Source organism: Emys orbicularis, chromosome 6 (genome assembly GCF_028017835.1).
Source record: "Emys orbicularis isolate rEmyOrb1 chromosome 6, rEmyOrb1.hap1, whole genome shotgun sequence".
Lineage (NCBI taxonomy): Eukaryota > Metazoa > Chordata > Testudines > Emydidae > Emys > Emys orbicularis.
Genome location: NC_088688.1, coordinates 61,372,496 through 61,398,052, shown reverse-complemented (window position 1 = coordinate 61,398,052; position 25,557 = coordinate 61,372,496). Strand labels below are relative to the sequence as shown.

Below are 25,557 nucleotides of genomic sequence, written 5' to 3'. Positions count from 1 at the left end.
GAGATATTTATGAGTAACACCTAATACTGCTAGAGAAAAATATTTCTCTATATTTTTCAATTTATTTGTGCATTAGACAGCACCTTTGTGTAAAGTCATTTCACTATTCCCCACATAGTCAATTAAGCCTCAGTCCTACAATTAACTTTGTGTGGGTGGACCGGTGAGCCCATGCAGAGCCCCAAAGGGGGGGGGGGGAGAGGCAGGAGTGGGGCATGTTACCCAGCTTCCTGTGTTATTTGTGTAGATCTTTAACACAGCAAGAGGAAAGAGAAAACCCATTTACACAAAGAGGAAAACGTGATCGCAAGACCATAAAAATTGGCATGGGGAGGAAGGGGCAGATGTGGTACCTGAAACTATTGTTACAACTTTTTGCAACTTTGGCTAGATTTCAAGTTGACAGTATCCTTTCACATGCAGAGCTACAGCTCCAATTCAACAGGTTAATCATTAATATTTGGAGGATTTTCTTGCCATGCTATATTAAGAGGAGAACACCTAATGGGGAAATTCAACCTGATACAGATGGCCAGCTCATGCACTTAAATCGCAGAGCAGTGCAATAGGCCTTCAGCTGGTCCTCTGGACAGAGATTAACTTCACCTTGAATGCACATTCAGTTATTTCTTCAAAATATAAAATATCTATGTTATGGATAGATGGCATGAAATACTTCAGTTTAGAAAGCAAATCCTCATTTTATCTAGAAGAAAGGCTGAGAAGCCAGTAATTTTTATAACAAAGAAGTTTCCTCCCCTATGCACAAAATGTGATGAAAAAGTAGAGTTCTTAAGCAATAACACCATAGAACAAAGCTGATTAAATTCACCCTCAAGCACCTCTTTGCTAGGTAAACTTGTTTTCACTCTTTCAAAGTAGATAAAGGAGAAGTGGGTATAACACAGCAACTGAAAAACCTCACACGGGGCAGGAGCCTGTTTTCCCAACTAATCCATTTTATTTTGAGTTTTAAACCAAGCAAAGGAATTTATGGTAATGAATCAATGGTTTTATTTACAATGAATATAATGAAAAATTCCTAAGAAATATTAGGTGTAACCTATACTAAGTCTACACAATAAATCTCATCTGTATTACGATGGAAACAATAATAAACAATTTAATGACTGTGCTTCTGTTTCTTCTGCATGGACTTATTCTGAACACTTGTTTTTGTTTGAAGGATGTTTAGGTATCGATATCCATAACAACACACATTCTTTTGTACAGATTACCATGCCCTGACTATGCAATATTTGGTACATTTAACAACTACGTTAAACTTTGTATTCATGCGTCAAAAAATATGGGCTTCTGACGCAAAGGCACTTTAAGTTACTAGCATGGGCGTAGTTTGGAGAGGGTAGGGAGGTGCGGCTCCCCAAACTGAAAGCCTCAGGCAGGCACAGAATTTGCCCCCTCCCCCACATGACCCATTGGCCTGATTGAAGTTGCCTCCCCCAAATAAAGAAGTCAAACTATGTCTACGGTTACTAGGAACATAGAAGCTGCACCTAAAAAAAACTAGGTTGATTAAATCCCCTGCCCTTCTCTGCCTCCTTTAGAATTTAGCATATGTCTCATAAACCATATATTTTGCAACTCTGTCCCCAAAACAAATATTCAGAAACACATATAGAGTACAAACAGCCTTCCTATCCAGAAAGACTGTCCCCCTGTTAGCTCTGAGTACTGTGGACACAGTAGACAGTTTTAGAACTGAGTCACTGTACACTCAGCCTGTTTGGAAATGCTCCAGCCCAGATAAAAGAAACATCTCATAAGGTCAGCAGCTCGTTCAGAGCACTGCTAGGAGAGAAGAAAGAAGAAACTATATCATGTAATTAGCCTGAAGCAGAGATAAGAAGATAGAAAAGCAAGTCAGAAAACAGTACTCACTTTGTACAGTTGCTTTATATTCTAATTTCTAGTTAATTGTAGCACAAGATCCTTATGACAGAACTGTTTTTGTTTCAGCATACAGTCCTGTCCTTGGTTTCAGTTGTAATGAAATCCTGGCCAACCCCCTTTTTCACTTGAGGATGACACAGCCAGTTCTAACACCGCATAGGAGGATCCTCCACCCAGCAGACTCAGTTGCTCCACCTCTCTATTAGTTTGTTGTTGGGTGTGGGTTTTTTTAGTGTGTAAACAGGCAGCTCTCTCTGTAAAGATTTCCCACAGCTAGAATAACTAATCCAAAGTGAAAAAAGAAAATACTGCCTGTGGAAATACGAATGTTTGTGTACCATTGGTTTATCATAAACAATGACAGTAGGTACAACATGGGGAAAGGATAGCTCAGTGGTTTGAGCATTGGCCTACTAAACCCAGGATTGTGAGTTCAATCCTTGAGGGGGCCACTTAGGGATCTAGGGCAAAATCAGTACTTGGTCCTGCTAGTGAAGGCAGGGGGCTGGACTCAATGACCTTTTGAGGTCCCTTCCAGCACTAGGAGATAAGAGAGAGAGAGACCTGTGTGTGTGTGTATATATATATATATATATATATATATATATATATATACAGGTAAAACTCATCCCTGATTTCTGTGTAACTATTGAAGTCAGTCAAATTGCATCAGGAATGATTTGAACCCATTGTATTTTATACCAATACTAAATACTCCTTTTTCCTTCTTAAATCAATGTCTGCATTTCTGCACAGCTCCTAGTACCATCTACTACTATGGTTTCTACAGGAACAGTGCTGACTGGAGGAATCCAATGCAGTCCAATTCACCTTAATTAATAAATAGCAACTACTATTATTGTGGACTGCTGAGGTGAGGCGGGAGGGACTCAGGAGGCAAGACTTTTAAATAATTCCAATTGAGAGACAGGAGATGGTTAAATCAGAGGGAGGGGAGGACAGGACTGGACTGAGTTGTCTAAATCAGGTAGAAGTGAAAGTGGGAAAAAGAGAGAAAACTGGGGGCAGTAAGGGAGAGGAAAGGGTGAGAAGATGATGGGACCATGTGTATTGTGGGCATATGGACTAGCAGTCAGCAGCAAATCAGAGACATAATGACTGTACAACAATTCTGAAACAAGCCATGTATCAGTTATGCAAAATTACAAATCTGACTGACTACTCCTGTTCCTCAGCCACACAGCAGTTATCTGAATACTATTTGATTAATAACCACACATTGTCACTGTATAATATCCCTGTGCTCTGATTGGTTGTGACCATAAATGTAAGTATAATAAATCCATCTGCTGTACACCAATTTGGTAGTTTTAAAAGGTATTATCACAGAAAGATATCAGGATAACAGCAACTTACTTTTTAATTTCATATCTGCTTATAAAATCAAATTCTTGAAAGTTGTGGTTTTTGTTTATTATTTATTTATAAGTAAAGAGCTTCAACGCTCCTTTCATATCAGCTTCTGGCTCGTCACATGTCTGATAAATATGGAAACCCCACATCCACTCCATCCCCAAGGTGGAGATCAACCAGAGAGGGGGAGCAAGGGGGCGGTAACCGGATGGCCTTCCCCTTTAGGCATGTCTAAACTGCAATTAGAAACTCACAGCTGGCCCATGCCAGCTGACTTGGGCTCATGGGGCTCAAGCTAGTGAAGATGTTCTGGATCCAGCTGAAGCCCACCCTCTGGGACCCTCCCACTTCACAGGGTCCTAGAGCAGAGGTGGGCAAACTTTTTGGGCTGAGGACCACATCTGGGTGGGGAAATTGTATGCAGGGCCAGGGGTTCGGGTGCGGTGTGCAGGAAGGGGCTCAGGGCAAGGGACTGGGGCAGAGGAGGGATGCGGGGGGGGTATGAGGTGGCTGAAGGCAGGGGGTTGTGGTGCAGGAGGGGGCTCAGGGCAGGGGTTTGGGTGCACAGGGATGCAGGGTGCAGCAGGGGGCTCAGGGCAGGGGTTTGGGTGCACAGGGATGCAGGGTGCAGCAGGGGGCTCAGGGCAGGGGGCTAGGGTGCAGGACGGGTGCGGGGTGTATGAGGAGGCTCAGGGCAGGGAGTTGGGGTGCAGGAGGGTGCATGGTACAGGCAGGGGTCTTAGGGCAGGGAGTTAGGGGGCAGGAGGGGTTCGGGCTCCAGGGTGGCAGCGGCATGCACCGGGGCCAGGGCAGGCTCCCTACATGCCTGCCCTGTCCCCAGCCCCGCACCGCTCCAGGAAGCACTGCGGCCCCGGGGGGGGCGGAGGGCTCCGCGTGCGCTGCCCTTGCTGCGCCTCCAGGTACCTCCCCCGAAGCTCCCATTGGCCCCGTTCCCAGCTAATGGGAGCTGCGGGGGGCGGTGCCTGGAGGCAAGGGCCCGGGGGCCGCAGGGATTTTGGGCTGGCCGCTGCTGAGAGCGGCGTGGGGCCCGCAGAGTAACGGGGGGCAAGCCCATGGGCCGGATCCAAAGCCCACATTCACATTATATGCTGTTTAAAGAATAAATTAGTGTGAACGAGAGACCTTTCAGCTCATGCCCACAGCATCCACATGGGGGAGTTACAGCACAGCACTTTGGTGCTCACTGACATTCGCACCCCATCCAAACTGCAGAGCAGTATCAACACGCCCTTAGAAATGAGTTTGCAATAAGATACACAGCATGAGATCAATGCAATCTGAGGATCCATATGCAGAAGCATTATATAATATGTGTAACCACACATGGAATACTGCATTCAGTTTTAGCCCACATCAGAAAGATGTAGAAAAACTGGAAGGAAGTTAGAGGAAGAACAAAAAACGATTAGGGATTCATGAGGGAATACACTGATGAGAAAAACGGAAGGAGTTAAATATGTATATTCTAAGTTTGCCACAATTAGGAGGGAGACAAGGCAAGAGTTTACAAATACTGAATGGATGTAAAACACCCAGGAAGAAAAATAATTTAGGATAATAAAAGAATATAGCTAGGAATCTTAATTATTATTATTTTGCAGTGGAATGAAGTTAAGAATGTGAAAATGTAATCTGATAGCAGAAACACTTCCTGTCAATCAGCTCAATCAGGCACAGAAATCCCTCTGGGAAAGTGAGGTAGAAGCCCAGCATTTGAGACAGTTGAAACTAAACTAAACAAAGAACTAGTACATGTTCAACAGGAAATAACGCTTCCTGAGCAGGGAGACCGATGACCTAACAGAAGACAGAAGTGAAAAGATCTCAGATATTCTATAAAACTAGTGAGCCATAAAAATAAAACATGCACATTCCATATGTTTTAGTTTTCAATTCAAAACACAAATAATGAACTCAATGCAGGGAATTCTTGGGAATTAATGGCTTTCAGTTGTATGTTGGGGTGCAGACTCTTCCCAGCCAATTATTAGGCCACAGAAAGTATCCTGGACCTGCCAAGCTTCCTGAAATCAGTAGTCCCTAATTCTGTTTATGAAAGTGCCATGAACAGAAATGAAAGGGGAGTTTAAAGGCGATTTTCCATGTATTGCTTTACTTTTATCACTATTGCTTTTCTTAGTATTACACATCTTTATAGTCTACACTCCATTTGTTAGCATCGGCCTCTATTTTGGCACTTAGCGATCAGATCATTACAATTATCGGTGCTATGATCTTGTCAGATCCCACAGGATCAGACCCATACTTGGTGTGCAATCCTGGGCCCCACTGAAGTCAATGTAAGTGTTGCCATTGACTTCAGTAGGGCCAGGATTTAACCCATAGATGGGAGACCTCCAAGGAACACAGGTCCTGCACAAAATGATATTAGTGGCATTTCTCGACTCAATACTGGACTAAAGTCCTGGCATACTATTAGTAGGCACTGGCATTCTGCCTCAATGCGCCTGCAATTCCAGCTCAATACGAGTATTCTTCACTTCTTGTCCTAAACTAAAATGTTATTGAGTGCTGTTTAACAGCAGTTGCTTTCCACCCCAGACACCCTCTGTCTACCTAATAGTGGTGCAGTGAGATCTAATTCAGTGCTTGCACAATGCTATGAGGTCCTCAGAAACAAAAAAACTGAAGTGTTGTTGTAGCAAAATAACAAGTATAACGAAAGCTTATGCTCCAATACATCTGTTAGTCTATAAAGGTGCCACAGGACTTTGTCGCACAGATCCAGACTAACACGGCTACCCCTCTGATACTTGAAGTATAAGTCAGCTACCACATCCACTTGCTCTGGAAGTTGAACTTTTATTTCACTTAATACAAAGTATAATTAACTCATATAATGTTTTTTTCTGAGATACTTCAACATTTATCACTTCATAGCTTTAAGAGATTTTTACTTATCTTCGTCTTTATTTATTTTTTTTTTTTTTTAAATAGATCACTCAGTTCACTTAGGGACTCCCTTTGACACCAATGGGCTTTGGATCAAAGACCTCAATGTTTGAGGGTTTTTTTGTTAATGAAGTTAAGAAAATTGTACCTGAATATAATTTCCAAAGTAGATTTATCTATTCAAGCAAATCATTATATTTCAGTCGACAAAACAAACAGTTCAGTTATGTCAGAATTTGTTTCTGAAAATATGACTATTCTGCTTTGGATAACATATTATATCTCCATTATGCTAAGATCCAGATTCTCAAAACATCAAAAAGGTATTTAGGCACCTATTTCACACTGAAATCATTGGGAGTTAGACACCTAAATGCCCTTGAGGATTTGGGCCTAATCCACAAAGAATACATTTTTAAAAAACCCAGAACACATTAGGATAAACAGCTTAATTCTACAGATTCCAAAATTTGGAATAACTATTTTTAAAACTAAACCAAAAATGTATTTTTAGAGAAGCATATAGTTAAATCTCCAGTCTACACTGAGGTTTATTATAACTCTCATTGATGCAATTATTGTTAATCCCTATAGCAAGTTTATCATCTCTGAAAAATGCAAGTTACCTTACTGGTGGAAGCAGCTCCACTTGTATGTGTTTTGGGAGGCTGACTGGCACTAGCACTTGCAGGTTTTTTCTGTGAAATAAAAGCAAAAATACAAAAGAAAGGAAAAAAATAACTATGTCAGAAATAAATTATTGGTAAAGAGGAGCAAAATACTGCATTAAAAAAAAGATTCTCTGAGGGTTCTGTTTCTTGGACTATTTTATTCAAAATACTAACAAGTTCATTTCTATTCAGTGTCTGCTTTACAAGTCATCTGAAGCAGTTTTCAGAGTTATAATTCAGGAATTTAGATCACCAGAGATCGTTTGAGATGGTTTTCTTGTGAGCAGAGCAGTTATTGCAGACTGAATTATTTCGCATACTTCCATACATCATGTGACAAAACCAATAATACTGTTAGTGTGATGATGCTTGTACATTTGGGACAACTCACATTCATAAAGCTAACTACATGCTTAAGTGTTTAGAGGATCAGTGCCTTGCTGGACACCTAAAAAAATTGCATCCAGTCACAGTATGGCTGCACAAATTTGTTTGCTAGGACACAGTACATTTGATGTTCATTTTGGAAAAGAAATGTAGTGCTGTATCACTGTTAAATACCATCAAGGAAATCCTGAAGTTTAGATTTTCAACAAAACCAACTTTAAAAGTAAATGACTTTTTAATCCCAATTAACCTTAGTGTCCTTTCAAAACAAAGTCAGTTTCCCAACTGTTCTCGCTTTAAACTGAATTGTGGCATTAATTAGCTAATTAGAATTAGCAGCAGCTCTTCTTTTTCCTTTATGCCACTTTGCCTGGTGAGGGTTATGGCAGCAGCATGGACAGTAGAGAGGATCAGACCTCCTTTTCCTCCACAATAGGCAAATTGGGAGATTTAATCCCTCCAGTGTGTCCTGGGGGCCTCCACCCAGTGGGACATGCAGAGTTCCAACAGAAGCCTCCCAGGGAGCATCCTTATCAGGTGCCTGAACCACCTCAACTGGCTCCCTCTGATCCAGAGGATTAACGGCACAGCAGAGACCCTCTTGAATAGCTGACCACCTCCTTAGCAGCTCCTTATTAGCAGCAGGTATTTCGTTTAAACTACTTGAAAACCTAGTACTAGACCAGGGGTCGGCAACCTTTCAGAAGTGGTGTGCCGAATCTTCATTTATTCATTCTGATTTAAGGTTCCGCGTGCCAGTAATACATTTTAACGTTTTTAGAAGGTCTCTATCTATAAGTCTATAATATATAACTAAACTATTGTTGTATGTAAAGTAAATAAGGTTTTTAAAATGTTTAAGACGCTTCATTTAAAATTAATTTAAAATGCTGAGCCCCCTGGACCGGTGGCCAGGACCCGGGCAGTGTGAGTGCCACTGAAAATCAGCTCGCATGCCGCCTTCGGCATGCGTGCCATAGGTTGCCTACCCCTGCACTAGACTGTAGACTTTGCAGGGCAGGAACTACCTCTTGCTATATGTAGTGTATAGCACAACAGGACTGCCATATCCGTTGGGGCCTCTGTTTGCTGCTGTAATACAATTGTACTCACTTTAATACATTTGTTAGATGCTCAGATACCATGGTGATGGTCAGATTAGATCTTTGGATTACGGCAGAAGTTTTTGTGATATTTTACTCTGTATAATAAAATGGATTAGTCTTTCCCAAAAGAACATGTAGTTAATTATACAAAGCAAGGTAAATCAAACCATGTGAATCAATTCCATACACAGCCGGAGCACCTGAAAAAAAATCATTATCCAGATGTTAAACATGCAATAATACAGGAGATGATATGATCTGTTTGCATCCACATAATGAATTACATTTTGTACATAATCATATTGTGTATGTTAGTGCAGTGTCAGATTTACATATATATATAATTTTAAAAAATAAACAAATAAAACACATCCGGACACCAATTTTCCTATTACCATCCTAGGATAAGAAATGCTGCTGAATGCTCTCAACATCCACGGACTTCAGTAGGTACTGAGCACTTCTACAGCATCAGGGACATTTTAAAGGGACACTATCAGTTTCAATTTCTTAAAATTCACTATACAGTAAATCAGTTTAACTAGCTTAAAAAGCATTAATCTTTTAATTCTTTTTAAAAAATGCCTAAGGGATTTTCAATGGAGTTACTAGCAGTCGGCAACTGGGTACACAAGATCGGAATCAGCATTCTGATGATTGTTATTAGAGGCTGGAAAACCAAAAACAGACACATCAGACATATCACCTCTATTCTTGAGTTCCTACCACAATAAAAAGCCACTAACTTCCTTCTCCAGGTGCAACTTTCTAAGTATACTTCTAATCATGACAGATTTTTTTTTAAAAGAGAATTCCCTGATGAATTCAGTTGGAGGATCTCAAAAGTCTTGCATGATAGAACGCTCAATTACTGTATATTTGGAACTTACTTCTTCTGAAATATTTGACTAGATGGATTTTATCCTAAATTTGAGGTCAAGCATCCAATGTATTGATTTAAAAACATTTTTTAAAACAAAAACATAACCTTTCAAAAACATCAACAGAATAACCCATTTTGACAAATGTACAACATTCTTGGGAATGCTTTGGTATTTTGAGTGACTGCACAAGTTCACCTAACATGGGGGATCCAGAAGTAGAGGCTATTTGTAATATTGCATATTCAGCCAAACGGCATCACTATATTTCTTACACACAACTGTACATGAGCAGCTCTAATATGACCCTAAGGACTTGATCGTGTAAGGTGATGAATGCCCACCTCCACTGTAAGTCAACGGGAGTTCACTTTACTTTTCACTAGAGTTGGTCAAAGTTTTTTCAATTTTCAGTGAAAAATTGTTAATTTTTTGTGTGACTTTTTTGTTCCATTTTTTCCACCATCTGACTCTACTCAGCACCTTGCTGGATTACAATCTAAAATTTAAAATTAATGGAGAACAATCTAAACCCTTTAAAAGTCTAACATACAGCTAGACTAACCAGTAAAGTGCATGCACCTGACTTGCATATTCACCTTTTGATGTACTCCATTTAGCACTAACAGGAGTTACACACACTAGCCAGCCATCTAAGGGCACATATACAAAGAGGAATAGAGTGGGCACACTCCCTCTGTGCCCCATAGTGTTCTGGGAGGCCCACTGGTTGCAGCAGGAACCAAACAAAAGTTGCAGGCACCGCAGGTTCCCAACTCCCCTCCCCCTCAGGAAGAGCTGCAGGAGAGAAGACACTGCACTGAGTGCAGGTTCTGCCTGGAGGGAAGGAAGTAGAGGAGCAAGATAGGCAGAAAGAGTGTAGGTGCTGATGGGGAAGGGATTGGTGAGACAGACAGACAGACACAGAGAGTAGGTATGGGCTGGTGGGGAGGCGAGAAAGAAGGCTGCTCTGCACCATTTTCTTCAATGACAAGAAAACAGCACAGCAGAATGGATATCCCTGGATCCGGATACTGGCCTCATCTGCTCATTGTTCCTGCTTCAGTTAGCTTCTTAGCTGCCTGTGGTACTATACCTAGCTCAGTCACCTCCTCAACCTGGTAAGATACATTGGAAGAAAAATGTTTGTAAATGAAGAAGAGTCACACACTTGACTCTTGACTAAACTACAGGCATAGCACAGCACAGGAAAGAGTTCAAGGGTGAAATCCTGGCCTCACTGAAGTCAATGTCAAAACTCCAATTGACTTCAATGGAGTCAGAATTTCACCCTTGAATTTTTAAGCTCCAAAGACACCTAATTCTTCCACTTAAAGAACTGTTTGGATTTTTAAGTTATTCAGTGTGGTCTTAAAACATTTATGATGCAATCATACAGATACATCCTTCTGTTTTAAAAAAACTTGTAAAATCTGGGACCCAAACAAACTCTGGCAGAGACCTGATAAAATTAGCAGCAGAGACTTACGCTCTCTTCCTCATGCTATAGGCGTATATTTTAGCTGGTGTCTATATATATGAAGTCATGGACTAATTACATAAGCAGTCTACTATGATTATCTGAAATATCATTAAAAGAATTATCCTCACACTGCAGGCTCTTAACACCCACCATTAGCACCAAAAGATCATGGAATAAAATGCTAGAAATGGAAAAGTCTTACAGAGTCATCTAGTGTACCTCCTCACCTACATGGGATTATGCCTTACCAATTGCTCTCTATAGTACAATTGCTATGTTTTTTCTAGTCTAGTTGTCAGTGTCCCAAAAGAAAGGGCTTCCACTCATTTCCTTGGGAGATTATTTATACCTTAATAGAGTTCATAGTCTATTTCTTAATTTTATCTCATAATTACTAGAAAACCCTCTACTACTCTAAATAATTCCTCTCTCTCTCTCTCTCTTTGGCATTCCCAGAAATTTCCAAACAGAATCACATCCCCTTACAGCTATTGCTTAGCTAAATTACACATATGTGATTTTTTAAATTCTTCTTTCAACATAAACCAATTCCTCAGGACTCCCAATCATTTTTGTTGTGCCTCTCTTTATTCTGCCAGTGTCTTTCTGATAACGAGGTAGCCAGAACCAAACAAAATAGTCTACGTGTGTTTAACTAACATTCTGCTGCATGATATGAAACCTCTGCATGTGCAACTCACAAACTGCACTGACCTTTTTTATTGAAATATAGCATTTCAAGCTAGTTTTCAGTCTATAATTGCCCACAAGAAACCTGGAAAGTAGGTCATATATTTTGGATTATTACGTAGTTCCACTTTTATTTTTTAATTTGCAGAAGTCCAGAGGTACTAGTTATTGATACTAGAACTAAAGTTGTTTAGCAGGTTAAGTAAAATAGTATTCAGTCCTTGACATTTTAGGTATTTATCCACAGTGGAACTGTCATTGGTGAGAAAGAGAGAGATGATACGAAATGATTCTGTACTCCAATGGTAAGGGCACCAACCTGGGAGAGGGGAGATCCAGGGTCCTGTCCCCCTGCTCCAATCGCTCTTTCATTATTTAAAGAGCAATCGCTTCAATTGGAGAGACTGAGGGAGTCCCACACCACAATATCCCATAGTTCAGTGGTTAGAGCACTCTCCTGAGAGATGGAAGACTCTTGTTCAAATCCTTTCCCCCTCTCAGGCAGAAATGGGGGGGGGGGGGAATTGAGCCTGGGTCTCCCACATCTCAGGTGAATGCTCTAACCATTGGGCTAAGAGCTATAAGGTGGGCAACAGTAGTGGCACTACCACCACCAGGACAGAGTGAGACAGGCAGCCAACTCACTCCTTCAAAAAGCAGTTTAGGTGCCTATACTGCCTGATTCCAGGCAGCTGGTTCCTGTCTGTGGATCTCTAGGCACCTCCCTGTAGCCCAGACATAGGTGCCCATCTCTGAGACAGGGGCGGGGCTTAGCACACACTCCCCTCTGGTCAGTATCTCCTATCGGCTACCTTAGGCTGCTCCCCCAAGTGTCCTGGCTTTTATGGATCGCATTCCGAAATGCCTATCTGTCCCCATTCATCGTATAGGGTGCCTAACTTAGCTTTGTGGATTCTGGTGCTGTTCATGTAATTTTCTAGGTGCCTCAAAGTTAGGTGCTGTGCCGCTCACTGTTGCAACACATAATTCCACCCTGATGTCTCAGGAGAAGGTACACACCCACCAGAGTTAAGATCCAAAACCTGCACAACGTTTTCTCAAAATAAGAAGTTTAATAATAGCCTTCTACAGAGTCTTAGCTAGCTAGAAATAGATCTTTTCAGTAGGAACCCAGAAACAGGAATGCCAAACTTCAAATTGCAGGCTCTCAACTCTCATCATTACCACCAAGAGGTCATTTTTTCTAAATTAAGAGTAAGAGCTCAGCTGGGGAATTTGGCATCAAGCTGAAAAGATGTTCTCAGCTCACTGAGGAGGTGGAAGGATACTGTATAGGAAAAACCTAAACTATCCTGTAAAGCCTAGAGAAAAGGGACAACTGGGTTCCCAGGCTGCACAATTCCTTCCTGAAACCAAGCAAGAAAGGAAGGCACTTGCCTAAGTCACCCATGTAGGCACAGTCACAGTAGAGAAGGACTTTAATTTGGATAGACTCTTGGATCCTCCTATATTGTATATAATTCAGTTGTAAACAAGGGCTAACATATGTTTTACAATGAGTTATTTTTCAGTAGCTTTTCCTATATAAAAAGTATTAGATGTATCTGTTCCTTCTGTTGTTTCTCTTCATATTTTTTTTATTTAACAGTAGCTTTTAAGTGTCAAACACTGTAATAAACTTATCTATGAATCTCTCTATTCTTGTGACTGTTACTTACCAGCTATAAAGAAATCAAGAACCAGAAAGAGGACTAATCCTAACACTAATTAGCATTTGACAACATGCTAGTCTGGTACACTTAATGCAGAGATCAGGGAGACACCACTTTGCCCTAGGTAATTTATACAAAGTAAGCGTTTGATAACAGCATAAGTAAGTTTAAATTAGCCTCCAAAGAAAACCCCATAAACTGATTCTGACCTGTCTTGCCTTGGATGCGATAAGCACATCCTCTTTTCCCCAGACCTCAGGTTCATTGCTCTAAGTAAAATAAGCACCTCGCTGCTGCTGAGGCAAGAATTTACAAATGGGAATGCAGAAGTAGCTATACTATAGCCTGGAAAGTGGCAGTTATAAGTTTAAGGTCAGGCATATATGCTTGCTGACAATGAGCTTTTGTACATTCTTAAAGCAGATGAGTTCATGCAAGAGCTTAGCTAGAGATTCTGATGGAGACAATGCCCATGTACACTTCAGTCTCTTGGACAAAGGATCTCTCTAACAATATGGCACTTATTCAAAATTAGCATGTCCTTTATACAATTAATTTCATTATGCTGCATTTATTTCTTTAACAAGTTATTATGGAATGTATATACCACCTCCCTTCTGTAGCAGGAGCACTGACACTAGAACAGAGCACCCTCTTCTTACAAATCAGACTGTTTTAATCTTAATATTTTTCCTCTTTTAGGGTAACTCTTGTGTTGGAGAACCCGGGTGTCACTTTTGATCATTTCCTTGCATAGACAAATGTCCATGGTCATAAACTGTTTTGAGTTGTAAACCAAAGCACTCTTAAAAGTTAAAAAAATAAAAAGGTAATTTGAGATAACCCACATCACACCGAACTGTTTAAACAATGATTCATACCTTACAAGTTGGGGGACTTGGGCATAACAACCTTTACCTTTATTCAAGTAGGCTGGAAAAACTTGGGCACAAAAATCTGGGAAGTGTCAAAGGCACCACTGAGATTTAACCAACACAATCACTAGGCTGATTGAAATTTCAGTTTTCAGATCTTTTGAATTAATAGAGAGATATACAATGTTTATTACAATTTCATTAGGAGAAGTATTTGGTGTGACCCAGAAGGCTAGTTAAAAATAGAAGTTTAAAAATCTGTATTTTTAAAAGCACCCCACGAGCATGTCCCAATTTATCAGCATTCAGAATACTGTTAAAAACACACTTATTCAAATCCACAGATAGTCTGCCCACCATGTGTAGTGTCCTCCACACGCAAGCCTGGCTTGGTTGCTGTGCTGCCCTTAGCTTCTCCATAGGTGACACTAGCAATAGCAGACACAAAGTGCCTAGTGATAGTTAAATGCTGCTCCCAGCAGCATTAGCTTCCATGGATTTTTCTAAGTTAAATGGAACAAAATATGCTACACAGTGGCACAGCCAGGATTAGGCAACAGGAGTTCTTGGCTCCTGGCCCTGAGCTCAGTCTTAGAGACCTGTCTGGACTGCTGAATTACAAATATCAATTCCAGATAAAGTAGCATTTGCAGAGATAGGGTTCCCTTCTAAAATAAATACATGAACCCTGATTCTCCACTCATGCCAACATGCAGATTTGAAGTGACAGGGGAATCAGAGCAGAGCTCTTTTCACACAAAACTGAACAGCACAAGATAGATTTATATATATTTTTTTTTGGAAAATAAGAGCTATTAGTGAACACCACTAGTCAGCTGTCTTCAAGCTACTACTTTGCTGTTTAAAAACAAACCACCATAAAAATTATCACAGAATGAGTAGATGTTCTCGGCTATATAATCCTACATGCTGGAGTTCATTTTAATATAATACAATGCTTTGCATTTATTTACCTCTGTGACTTCTGATCCTTTTTTATCTCCAGGTTTAGAAGATGCTCCGCTTTTCTTGTCACCATGCTGTAAGATTAAAAAAAGTCATTAATAAGATTAATAACTAAATCTTATACTGCATCTTCTATATAAAGAGAATCTCAAATGCCTTACAGACAGTACATGTCAGGACCACATCATTCACTGTAATCAAGATCTCCACAGAGTGAATCATGACAATTATTCATCACCAGTAGACAACAGATAAAAGTTTTTAGGAGACATGAAGCATAACTTCAAATGAAATCACAAGCAGAATTTAGGCAGACAGAATAATTATTTTCAGTGATGGAATCGGGCCAGAACAGTAAGCTTAACACTAGGGCTCTTGTGAAAACTGCTACAAGACATTCAAATACCTGAATCTGTTTTATAGCTCCCCCTCCAGCAATTCAGTGTTCCTTAACTCTATTTTGGTATTTGATTCAGTATTGCTTTAAATCCTGATCTAACTCCCACTGATTTCAGTAGATGTCGGATAGGGTGCTTAGAGAGAGTAGCACTACTCACTGAATCATGAACACTACTTCCAACACCTACGTTTTCCTTGGAGGCATTCCATCCAAGTTTTCACCAGGCCCAGCAGTTATACTGTTGGTATATGACAACAATTCCTGTCACAGTTCAGAGCTAGCTGCACATTTGACCTCTCTCAGTCTCTCTCTATCCCCCTCAGGAGTTAAGCCTCTTGCCTTCAGTAGTCCTGGGGTGGAATCCCATGATTCTCCCACACTTAGATGACCCCAGGCACCCCCTTATGTACCAACCATGATTACTCAGCAGGCCTGAGTGGGTTCAGGTCCTGCAAGTCTTCCCTTTGGAAGTTCTGACCAGTGCTGAATATCAACACAAACAGCCTTTGCAAAACAAAGTAGTGTTTAATCATAACAGGAATACAGCATAACACGAGAAAAGGGGTTTTAACACAAGAAAGAGGTCCACACACATATTTCCATTACGTAAAGCTTAGGCAGACCTATCTTATCCCAAACCCTAGGGACTGAGCTTGTCTGCTCTCCAACTATCTCTGCCTCGCTCTCTCCTTTTCTTCAGGGACTGCCTATTAATCAATTCCAAAGTCCTTTGATTCAATTCCCCCTACCCCCGGAGCCCTACCCTGCTGGTTACAAGCCAGCCAATGGAACTCACCATGAATAGAGATGAAACTTCACACAAATGGCATCTACACTGTCCCTTTAAGTACCAGTATATGAGGCTATCTGAAGAATTTGTCTGCTTTCCCACATAAATACAGTTAGCTCCTAGTAGAGTTAACCCACAAACACCAAACCACCTAGTCTTTAACTGATCTGAACCTCTATTCTGAGCTGAATGACACACTAAAAGGTATACACTATCCTGAATCCAGAAGTGCAGGTCCCATTGACATCAATGGCATTTCTGTACTCAGACTGAGTGCAGTATATGACCGTAAGAATGAAGTGCATGCAATACCAGAACAATGCCCAGCTTTTCAGATAAGATATCTGTTCAGACGAGGGCTGACTAACAGTTCTTGCATTGCTTTACTGTACCTCCACACAATCTGTGTTTTATTGCTTTTGTCGGTTTCTTTAGGGTGGGGAATAGCTTTAAAAACAATATAGATTTATAGTCCAATTTAATTTTTGACTATGGATTTGTTTAGCTGCACCTCTGCCCCCTTTCTGGTTTCTCTGAGCACGCCCCTCAAGTCCCTTCTCTTTGTCCCTTTACCTATTGTGGGGTAGAACTTCACAATTCTCCCACTCTTAGACCAGACCCTGAGCTACAGTACTGTGTGTATTAATGTGCTTAGCTAGCAGGTATGACTGAGTTCAGACACCCCTGGTTTTTCCCTTCAGGTATCCATGACCAGTGGGGTATACAGTGGCCGGCCAGCCAGCCAGCCTTCTTAAAACCCAAGTATTGTATATTTTAACAGTAGGAACAAAGCTCTTAGAAAACAAAGGATTTTAAAATAACATTTATGTAGGCACGTGTCTATCTTACCTAAAATCTTACCATCACCTGAAAATAAGCTAGGCAGGCATAACTTCTTCAAATGCCCCTGGTAGGTGCCCGAGTATCAGTCTGGTTCCCCAAATAACTCCCCCTTTTTTGACAGACCTTTTTTCAACTGCTATAGTCCTTTTGGTCTTCTGTGTTGCTAGGCTTTGGTCCTCTGGACAAAACCGGTCCAGTAGGCTAAGCAGCAGATCAAGTCACACTCCTCAGAGCCAATGGCTCTGCCTTTGTCCTACTTCTGAGGGAATTCTGCACACAATATTTTAAAATTCTGCAAATGTTGTCAATAAATAAATGTGGAGGCTCCAGCATGGCAGTGGGGAGCACAGGCAACTGGCTGCACGGAGGTGGGAGATCACACTGCAGCCCCCTCCTACTCCCTGGGACATAGACTTGGCAATGAGGCTGCACCTACCCCAGACACAGCACAAGGGCCGGGCCTGCCCCAGAAATACTCCAGGGAGCTGCCCCTCCATGCCAGGCACACCAAGTGTGGGCAGGCAGGCTCAGCCCAGCAGGATCCAAGTGTGGAATGCCTTAATGTGAGGGGATCCAGGTGTGGGGTAAGAGGGTTCTGTGTGGGGGCAATCTAGGTGTTGGCAACTCGGGGGGGGGGTCCAAGTAGGGGAGGGGATCTGGATGCACAGGAGTTCATTGGGGGAGCTCCAGGTACAGCGGCAATGGGATGCTGCAGGGGGGTGGAGGTGAAGGTGGTTAGGGCTCAGTGGGGGTGGGGAGTGTCTGGGTGTGGGACGATAATACTGCCCCCTCAGCTGCCCCAGAACCTACATGGTTCTAATAGACGCTTTTCCCCTGGGCATGTTGGGTCTGGGGAGGGGAGGCGTGGCTGCGGCTGCCCCAGAGCTCCTCCAGGCAGAGGGGAGGCTCGGGGCTTTGGCCAGCCCAGGGCTCCTGCGGCCGGGGTGTGGCAAGTGCTCTGGGCTTCTCCGGAGGGGGAGGCTTGTGGCTCCGGCCGCGGGCGGGGGGGGGCGCGCAGGGGGTCTCAGGAGGTCCAGCCATGGGGAGGGCACGAGCGTAACCTGGGGCCAGCCTCCCCAAAGGGAGAGCTCCACCCATGTCGCCCATGCAGGGAGGGTCTGGGTGCTGGGGGAGTGGGGCTTGGTGAGGTAGGCGTCCAGGTGCAGCTGGTTGGGGCTCAGTGAAGTGGGGGTGGTCCAGGTGCGGGGGGTGAGATGAGGCCCAGGTGTGGGCTCCAGTGCAGGAAGATCAGCGAGGGGTGGTCTGGCTGCAGAGGTGAGTGGCTCAGCAAGGGGTTCTGGGTACAAGGGTGGTCTGGTTGCAGAGGAGTGGGGCTCGGCGGGGAGTAGTTATCCGGATGCAGGGGGGTGGGGCTCAACAGGCAGGGCCAGGTGCAGGGTGGAGCTCAGCTGGGGAGTCTGGTTATGGGAGGGTCTGAATGAGTCAGCAGCTCCCTGTACAGTGACTGCTCCCCACGTGGCTCCCCCCGGACCCGGCCACTCCTTGCAGGGGGAGTACGCTCCTCCCCTACCCCCAGCCCAACCGACCCTAGCAGCTGAGCCCGGCACAGGGTAGGAACCACCAGCTGGATGGAGCTGGGGAGGCCCGGTTACAGGAGGGTTGGGGCTCGACTGGGGTGTCTGGGTGCAGGAGGGCTCCAGATCCAGGGGGTGAGGCTTGGTGTGGGGGGGCTCTAGGTGGGGGGATAAGGTTTGGCCCGAGGGTATGGGTATGGGGGGGGGGGGGGGAAGAGATCTGGATGAATGGGGATTGGATGGATGAGGGTGAGTCTGACCCGGCTCCGGCCAGGGCATCCCCAGTCCCCTTCCCCCAGCAGTGATTTCTCTCTCCACCAGCAGCTCCAGGCACCCAAAATGATGTGCCTACCTGCTGGGGAGGGACACATGACTACTCTTGCTGCCAGGGCCGGCTCTGGCTTTTTTGCCGCCCCAGGCAAAAAAGCCTCCGCCGCCCCCCCCCGCGGGAGGGGGGGGGCGGAGCCCGGGGGGGGGGGCGGCGATCCCGCCGGGGGGAGGGCGGCCGGAGCCCCGGGGCGAGGGCGGCGAGCCCCGGCGGGGGCTCCGCTCTCCCCCCGGCGGCCGGGGGCAGGGCGCCGGGGGGGAGGGCGGCCGGAGCCCTGGGAGGAGGGCGGCGAGCCCCGGCGGGGGCTCGGCTCTCCCACCCCCCCCTGGCGGCCAGAGCGCCGGGGGCAGGGTGGTGAGCCCCGGCGGGGGCTCGGCTCTCCCCCCAGCGGCCAGAGCACAGGGCGGCGAGCCCCGGCAGGGGCTCGCCGCTCTCCCCCCGGCAGCCGGGGGGAGGGCGCGGGGGGGAGGGCGGCCAGAGCGCCGGGGGGAGGGCGGCGAGTCCGGCTGTGGCCCCGCTCTCCCCGGCGGCCCAAGCGCCGCGCCGCCCCCCTCCAGGTGCCGCCCCAAGCACCAGCTTGGTTGCCTGGTGCCTGGAGCCGGCCCTGCTTGCTGCTTCCCTTTGCTTCCCCCCACATCCCCATAACCAGGTCAATAAACAGTATATAGTTTTATTAGAATGAATTTTGTTTATTATTTCTATAACGAGCGTAAACAGTTAAGGTGGGCTATTGTCAGCAGTGCCCCTCTGCCATTTACACTGGCCAAACCGGACAGTCTCTACGCAAAAGAATAAACGGATACAAATCAGATGTCAAGAATTATAACATTCAAAAAACAATCGGAGAACACTTCAATCTCCCCAGTCACTCAATTACAGACCTAAAAGTGTCAATACAACAACAAAAAAACTTCAAAAAACAGACTCCAACGAGAAACTGCTGAATTGGAATTAATTTGCAAATGAGACACCATTAAATTAGGCTTGAATAAAGACTGGGAGTGGATGGGTCATTACACAAAGTAGAACTATTCCCCCTACTGTTACTCACACCTTCTTGTCAATTGTTGGAAATGAGCCATCCTGATTATCACTACAAAAGTTTTTTTTCCTCCTACTGACAAAAGCCTTAACTGATTACACTCGTTATAGTTGGTATGGCAACACCCATTTTTTCATATTCTCTGTGTATATATATCTATATCTATCTTCCTACTGTATTTTCCACTGCATGCATCCAATGAAGTGGGTTTTAGCCCACGAAAGCTTATGCTTAAATAAATTTGTTAGTCTCTAAGGTGCCACAAGTACTCCTTGTTCTTTTTGCTGATACAGCCTACCATGGCTACCACTCTGAAACTTATCAACACTAACGTCTTGATCAGCAAGGTGTGCATCTCATAAATTAGAAAATAAGTGACCTAAATAAAAAGCACAAGGACAACATGCTAATCGTTAAATCAGTAACTGCAGGTCTACTCTCAGGCTGCAGACAGCACAGAAAACCCACGCTGGACACCCAGCTTCAAGGCAAACTTGGCATTCTTGAGGCTTGGAGAGAATGTCATTAACTTCAGCTCTGGCCCATGCTCCTCATTAAATAGGGGCTTGTAGCGCTGGAGCAGTGATGCTTCCAGTAACTGGGCAAGAAGTGAAGTCCATGGGTCAGATTCTCAGCCACTGTAAATCAGCACAGCTCTATTGATTTTAACACTGATTTCAGTGGAACGATGCTATTTCACACTAAATGAGAATTTGGCCCTACATTATTAACAAAGCCATAACCTCTAACCGTAGAGAAAAATAAAGATCCATGTTTTTCTTAGAAACAGATAAAGATCCATGTTTTTCTTCATCCAGAGGGAATGAAGATTTAAAAAATGGGGGGAGGGGGAGAATCCGGGGGAAAGTAAGTCCAAAAGTTAGGGATGAGAGAAAAGTCTATGATCTCACTTGAGCAATTGATTCAGAAGAAAACTGCCTAACAAAAACTCAGCAGGTCAATCACTTCACCGCTTTTGCTTCTGTTTCCCCTCCCATGTGTTATCTATCTGGCCTATGTAGGTTGTGAGGTCTTCAGGACAGGGGCTACCACTTACTATGTGTTTGTACAGTACTTTGTGCAATAGGGCCATGTCTACACTGCGGGGACTAGATCTTCATAATTATGGTGCCATGCTATACCAACATAACCTCACAGTTTAGACATAGCCTATGCCAACAGAATTTTTGTTCCCGTCACTGTAGGAACACATCCTCCCCAAACAACGCTACCTAGGTTAATGGAAGCATTCTGCCATTGATCTAGCTGCGTCTACACTGGAGGTTAGAGTGGCATACCTACATTGCTCTGGGGGGTGGATTTTTCACACCCTGGAGTGATATAACTATTTGACGCACACTTTAAATTCAGACTAGGCCTAAGACTCTGATCTTGGTTGGGATCTCCAGAGGGTTCTGGGATACAAATAATGACTAGTTTCCAATTGAGTAGAAGTATGAGTAATTTTTCTGTCCCAAAACATCATGCTGAGTTTGTATTACATTGTTTCCAGAACCTGTCATTCTTTATACTTTAATGAAAGACTTTCACTGCATCAAGCTAGTACTACTGGCACAAACTTGGTGCAATACTTACAGCTGTAATGTCCAACCCTCAGGTGCCTGACAGACAATTCCATGAAACTCACATTTCTAATTATGTATAGAAAGACCATTCATCAATACTGGATAATGGATTTAAGTTTTGACTTAAAACAGTGACTGAAGTTGTATAATTAAATTATGTTCCAGCAAACTTTCTACAGAGCAGATCTGATGTAAATCAGGATTAGCAATGTCATGGATTTCTCATATCCATATATAAATTTAGCAATTTAATTGATTCAGAGATTCAAAGTCACCTTATATAAAGTATATTTTGGTGGTGTAAATCGGTGGCATGCAAATACTATAATCACAACCTATGTACTTTATCATTTTATGATTTCACTATAACCTGTAAAGTCAGAGTGCTTCCCTATATGTCTAACACATTATGTGGAAAGACCAGACTTGCTAAAAACATGCACATAAAGGTTAGCTAAAAGTAGGTACACTTATCTCATAGAACTGGAAGGGACCTTGAAAGGTCATCAAGTCCAATCCCCTGCCTTCACTGCAGGACCAAGTACTGTCCTTGACAGATTTTTGCCCCAGAACCCTAAATGGCCCCCTCAAGGATTGAACTCACAACCCTGGCTTTAGCAGGCCAATGCTCAAACCACTGAGCTATCCATCCCCCAAAAGTAATCTTTGGTAGCTCAAGTATAGCTAAACTGCCAAGTTCCATCAAAGAACCATGGTTTACTTAGGTAGGTTCAGACAAGTTAGTTCAAAAAAAAAAAAATACCTGCAGCCAAAAACAATTTTATGAAAACTTGTACCAACTAGGCCTCTATTCAGAGTGGGAAAGAAAGAGTCCAAAATTAACTTAGCCTTTACAAAAATAATTAATCCATCACTTACTAGATTCTCTTTCTGATCACGTCCCTATTTTGGTCAAAGGATAAATGAATTATCAGATGTAAAAGGGCCTGTATTTTTTCAGAAGGTCATGAAAATAAGCAACATCCACAAAGCTAATTTTAATGTGATATCTTCACTAAAAAGTTTATGGAAGTCCTTCTGAAACTGCAAGGCATGTATTTTAATGGACTATATAGAGAAAATATAACTGGACAATATTTCATATTAAAACATCAACTTAAAAACTTCAAAGTTTCAAATCACATCATCTACACAAAAGTATTATTCTTTACTAATTTAAGATGAACATAGTGAGCACTTTAGTTACTTGATCCATTCATTGTTATTTACTAGATATTCTCCTGAATTACAAAACCAGTGCATCAGTGTCGAAATTAATATGAATTCAGTGACTCCATAGTTCTTTCTTGATATAGCTGACAGTTGCTTCCTCATTCCTTCTCCTACAGTCTCACATACTGTAGCTACCTTTTAAAACGTGGAATACAACATATCCAAGCTACAAAAGTGAGCTAGACTGTACGTCACACATACCAGAGCAGGGTGAGTTTCCCCAAATAGAGGGTGGGGCAAATTCACCCCCCTGTAATTTTACTTTATGCAGTAGAGTTACACAAAGAATGCATTTGGCTCTATCTTTAAGCGTCTAACCTTCAGCACTAATGCTCTCCCATTCCCTACACCCGTATTACTGATACACTCGCTGGCAAGAGCCACACACCCAACCCAAGAGATTCAAATCCACTCTGTCAGTAGCGGAGCTGGCTAGATTTACCGTCGCATACCACCAACTTGCAAAAGCCATGGCCGGAACGTGTTCCTCCTTTAAGATAATCCTTTCCCTCCAAGCACAGCGGAGCGTTTCAAAGCGCACTGCCTCAGGACTGTAGAGCCAAGCTGGGGCTGACCCAGCCGCTGGGGCGGGCGGCGCTCTGGCAGCGGGGCGGGGTTGGCGCTCCAGGTTGGGTGTGCCGCCCCTGCAGGGCAGGAGCAGGCGGGAAGGTCTGTTGGCACGGCCTCGGCTGCGCCCCTCCCAGTCCCCAGGGCTTTAGGGACTGCGGGGCAGCTCGCAACGCGCCCCTCATTGCAGCGAGTCTGCCCTGTATCAGCCCGGGGGAAAGGGCTACGCTGGGCTGTTCCGCTCCGCCCCCCGTGGCCCGCAGCGGGGCTGCGCTGGGCTATCACCGTCCCCCGTCCCCCCCATGGCCCGCAGCGGGGCTGCGCTGGGCTGTCACACACACCCCCTTCCTATGGCCCGCAGCGGGGCTGAGCCGGACAGCCCCCTCCGCTAGCCCCGCGCTAGCCTTGGGGCGCTCCCCTCTTGCGGACGGCGCTGGCGCATTCCCCCGTCCTGACACGCAGCAGGCAGGAAGCCCAGCTGGCACCCCGCCCTGGTTCCGACACTTACCGCTCTGCTCCCCTTGCCCGCAGGCTTGGAGGAGGACGACTTCTTCCCTTTATGTGGCTGAGACATGGCCGCGGCGGCTCCTCGCTCGGCGCCTCTCTGCGCAGTGTTTACGGGGCGATGTAACGGGCAGGGAGAGGGGGGCAGGTTACATGTAACTGCGAAGCAGCTTTTCCGAGGCAGCCAGAGCCAACTCTAGGCTGCAACCCAGCAAGTCCCTCCTCTTCCTGCAGCTCGGCTGCTGGACCAGCTGCTCTAACTGCACCACTCCTCTGCCCCGACTCATCCCGCTGGGCTCAGTGTTTGTTGAGAAGGAGGGGACGGACCAGCTGCTCTAACTGCACCACTCCTCTGCCCCGACTCATCCCGCTGGGCTCAGTGTTTGTTGAGAAGGAGGGGACGGACCAGCTGCTCTAACTGCACCACTCCTCTGCCACGGCTCATCCCCGCTGGGCTTTTGCTGAGAAGTAGGGGACGCTGACTGGAAGATGCTTGGTGGTGGTTTTGCTGCTTGCCAGGACATACCTTGCAGGCTTACTTGCAGAATGGGGCCTGGGCGTGGTCCTCTTGTTTCTTTTAGGCTTCACAGCTGAGCTGGGATTTATTCTCCTTCCTGTGATAGAAACTACAGTGGGGGAAGCCATAAAATTCAAAGCCGGAGTAGAAAACTTTGCAAGATTTAGTGGGGTTTGGATCAGATCCATAGTTTTGGTTTAGGCCTGTATCCTGTAATCGCTGTTTGGCTCCTTGTAACAAAACCGCTTGCCTGAAAAAAGTAGCCACCCAACATTTATTTCTCCTGTCCGTTTTAGGTAGCAAAATAACTTAAAATCTGAGTAAACCAAAACTCTTTGCCCAAACTCTTTGGATCTTTGCCCAAAACTCAAACCAAACTGGAATTTTTTTTGAGGCTTTGAGAAAAACACTGGGGGGGAAAAGTTACCATTTAAGGTATATATCTCTTGTGCTCTTCCTGGATTAAGCTGCAAGTGGAAATATCAAAAGCAAATTTATCGTGAGATTTCTAGCTGAAGTTTTTCATCATATCAGTTTCAGTAAGTATCCCACTTGAGGCCTGCTTCTGAAGAGGTGCTTGAGCCATTTACAACTTCCTTCTTGGGATCATGCCCTATAATTGTTCAAAAACTCCATGCCTTGTTGAATTTAGCCCAGTACTTGTTCCAGATTTTACATTCCTGTAGCTCAAAATCATCAGTCATTTAACCTTTAAATTTCTACACCAGTGAATGCAAAAAGGTTCTATCTAACTAACTAACTAAATGTTTTCTGGTGAGTATCAGTTTTAATGGGTCTGCCCTGTATCCTGCATCAACAACAAAACCTTCCCTTTTGATTATTAAAGAGTAACTATTAGGTTTCAAATTTACATATTAAATAAGTTTTTAACCTTTGCTGCCACAACTTAGATTATTAGATCTGAAAGAATTTTCAAAATTTAGTTTCCAAAAGGTAAATTCTAAATGCCCAACTCCTGCAAACACTTATGCAGAAGGCTTGGCAGTCTATGACACACCAGCAACTTCTCTTAGGCACTGGAGGAACAATTTATGGTCAATCAAAAATCCAGCATGACCATCTGACCCTGATCCAAAGTCAGAACATTATTATTTGTGACTCTGAATGCATGAACGCAGCCCCAAAATAAGAATTTAAGTTAGTCTGGATCTGGCGGAGATACTGAGGTGTACCTGGAACTGAAAATCCATCACTTTAATTATTGCCTTCCAAAATAAAGGGAGATTAAAGACACAAG

General features: G+C 44.0%; 1 protein-coding gene across 1 annotated transcript in view; it reads right to left on the bottom strand.

Annotated features, from left to right (window-relative positions):
- Nucleotides 1-24,078, bottom strand: part of CAST (calpastatin) — a 97,546-nt gene extending 73,468 nt beyond the window's left edge. Inside the window, exons 1-3 of the mRNA XM_065405995.1 lie at nucleotides 23,787-24,078; nucleotides 14,963-15,028; nucleotides 6,849-6,920 (exon numbers count right to left, since the gene is read on the bottom strand). Coding sequence (XP_065262067.1) covers nucleotides 6,849-6,920; nucleotides 14,963-15,028; nucleotides 23,787-23,852 — 204 coding nt within the window. The 5' untranslated portion in view covers nucleotides 23,853-24,078. The remainder of the gene's footprint in view (nucleotides 1-6,848; nucleotides 6,921-14,962; nucleotides 15,029-23,786) is intronic.
- Between the last annotated feature and the right edge of the window lie 1,479 nt (nucleotides 24,079-25,557).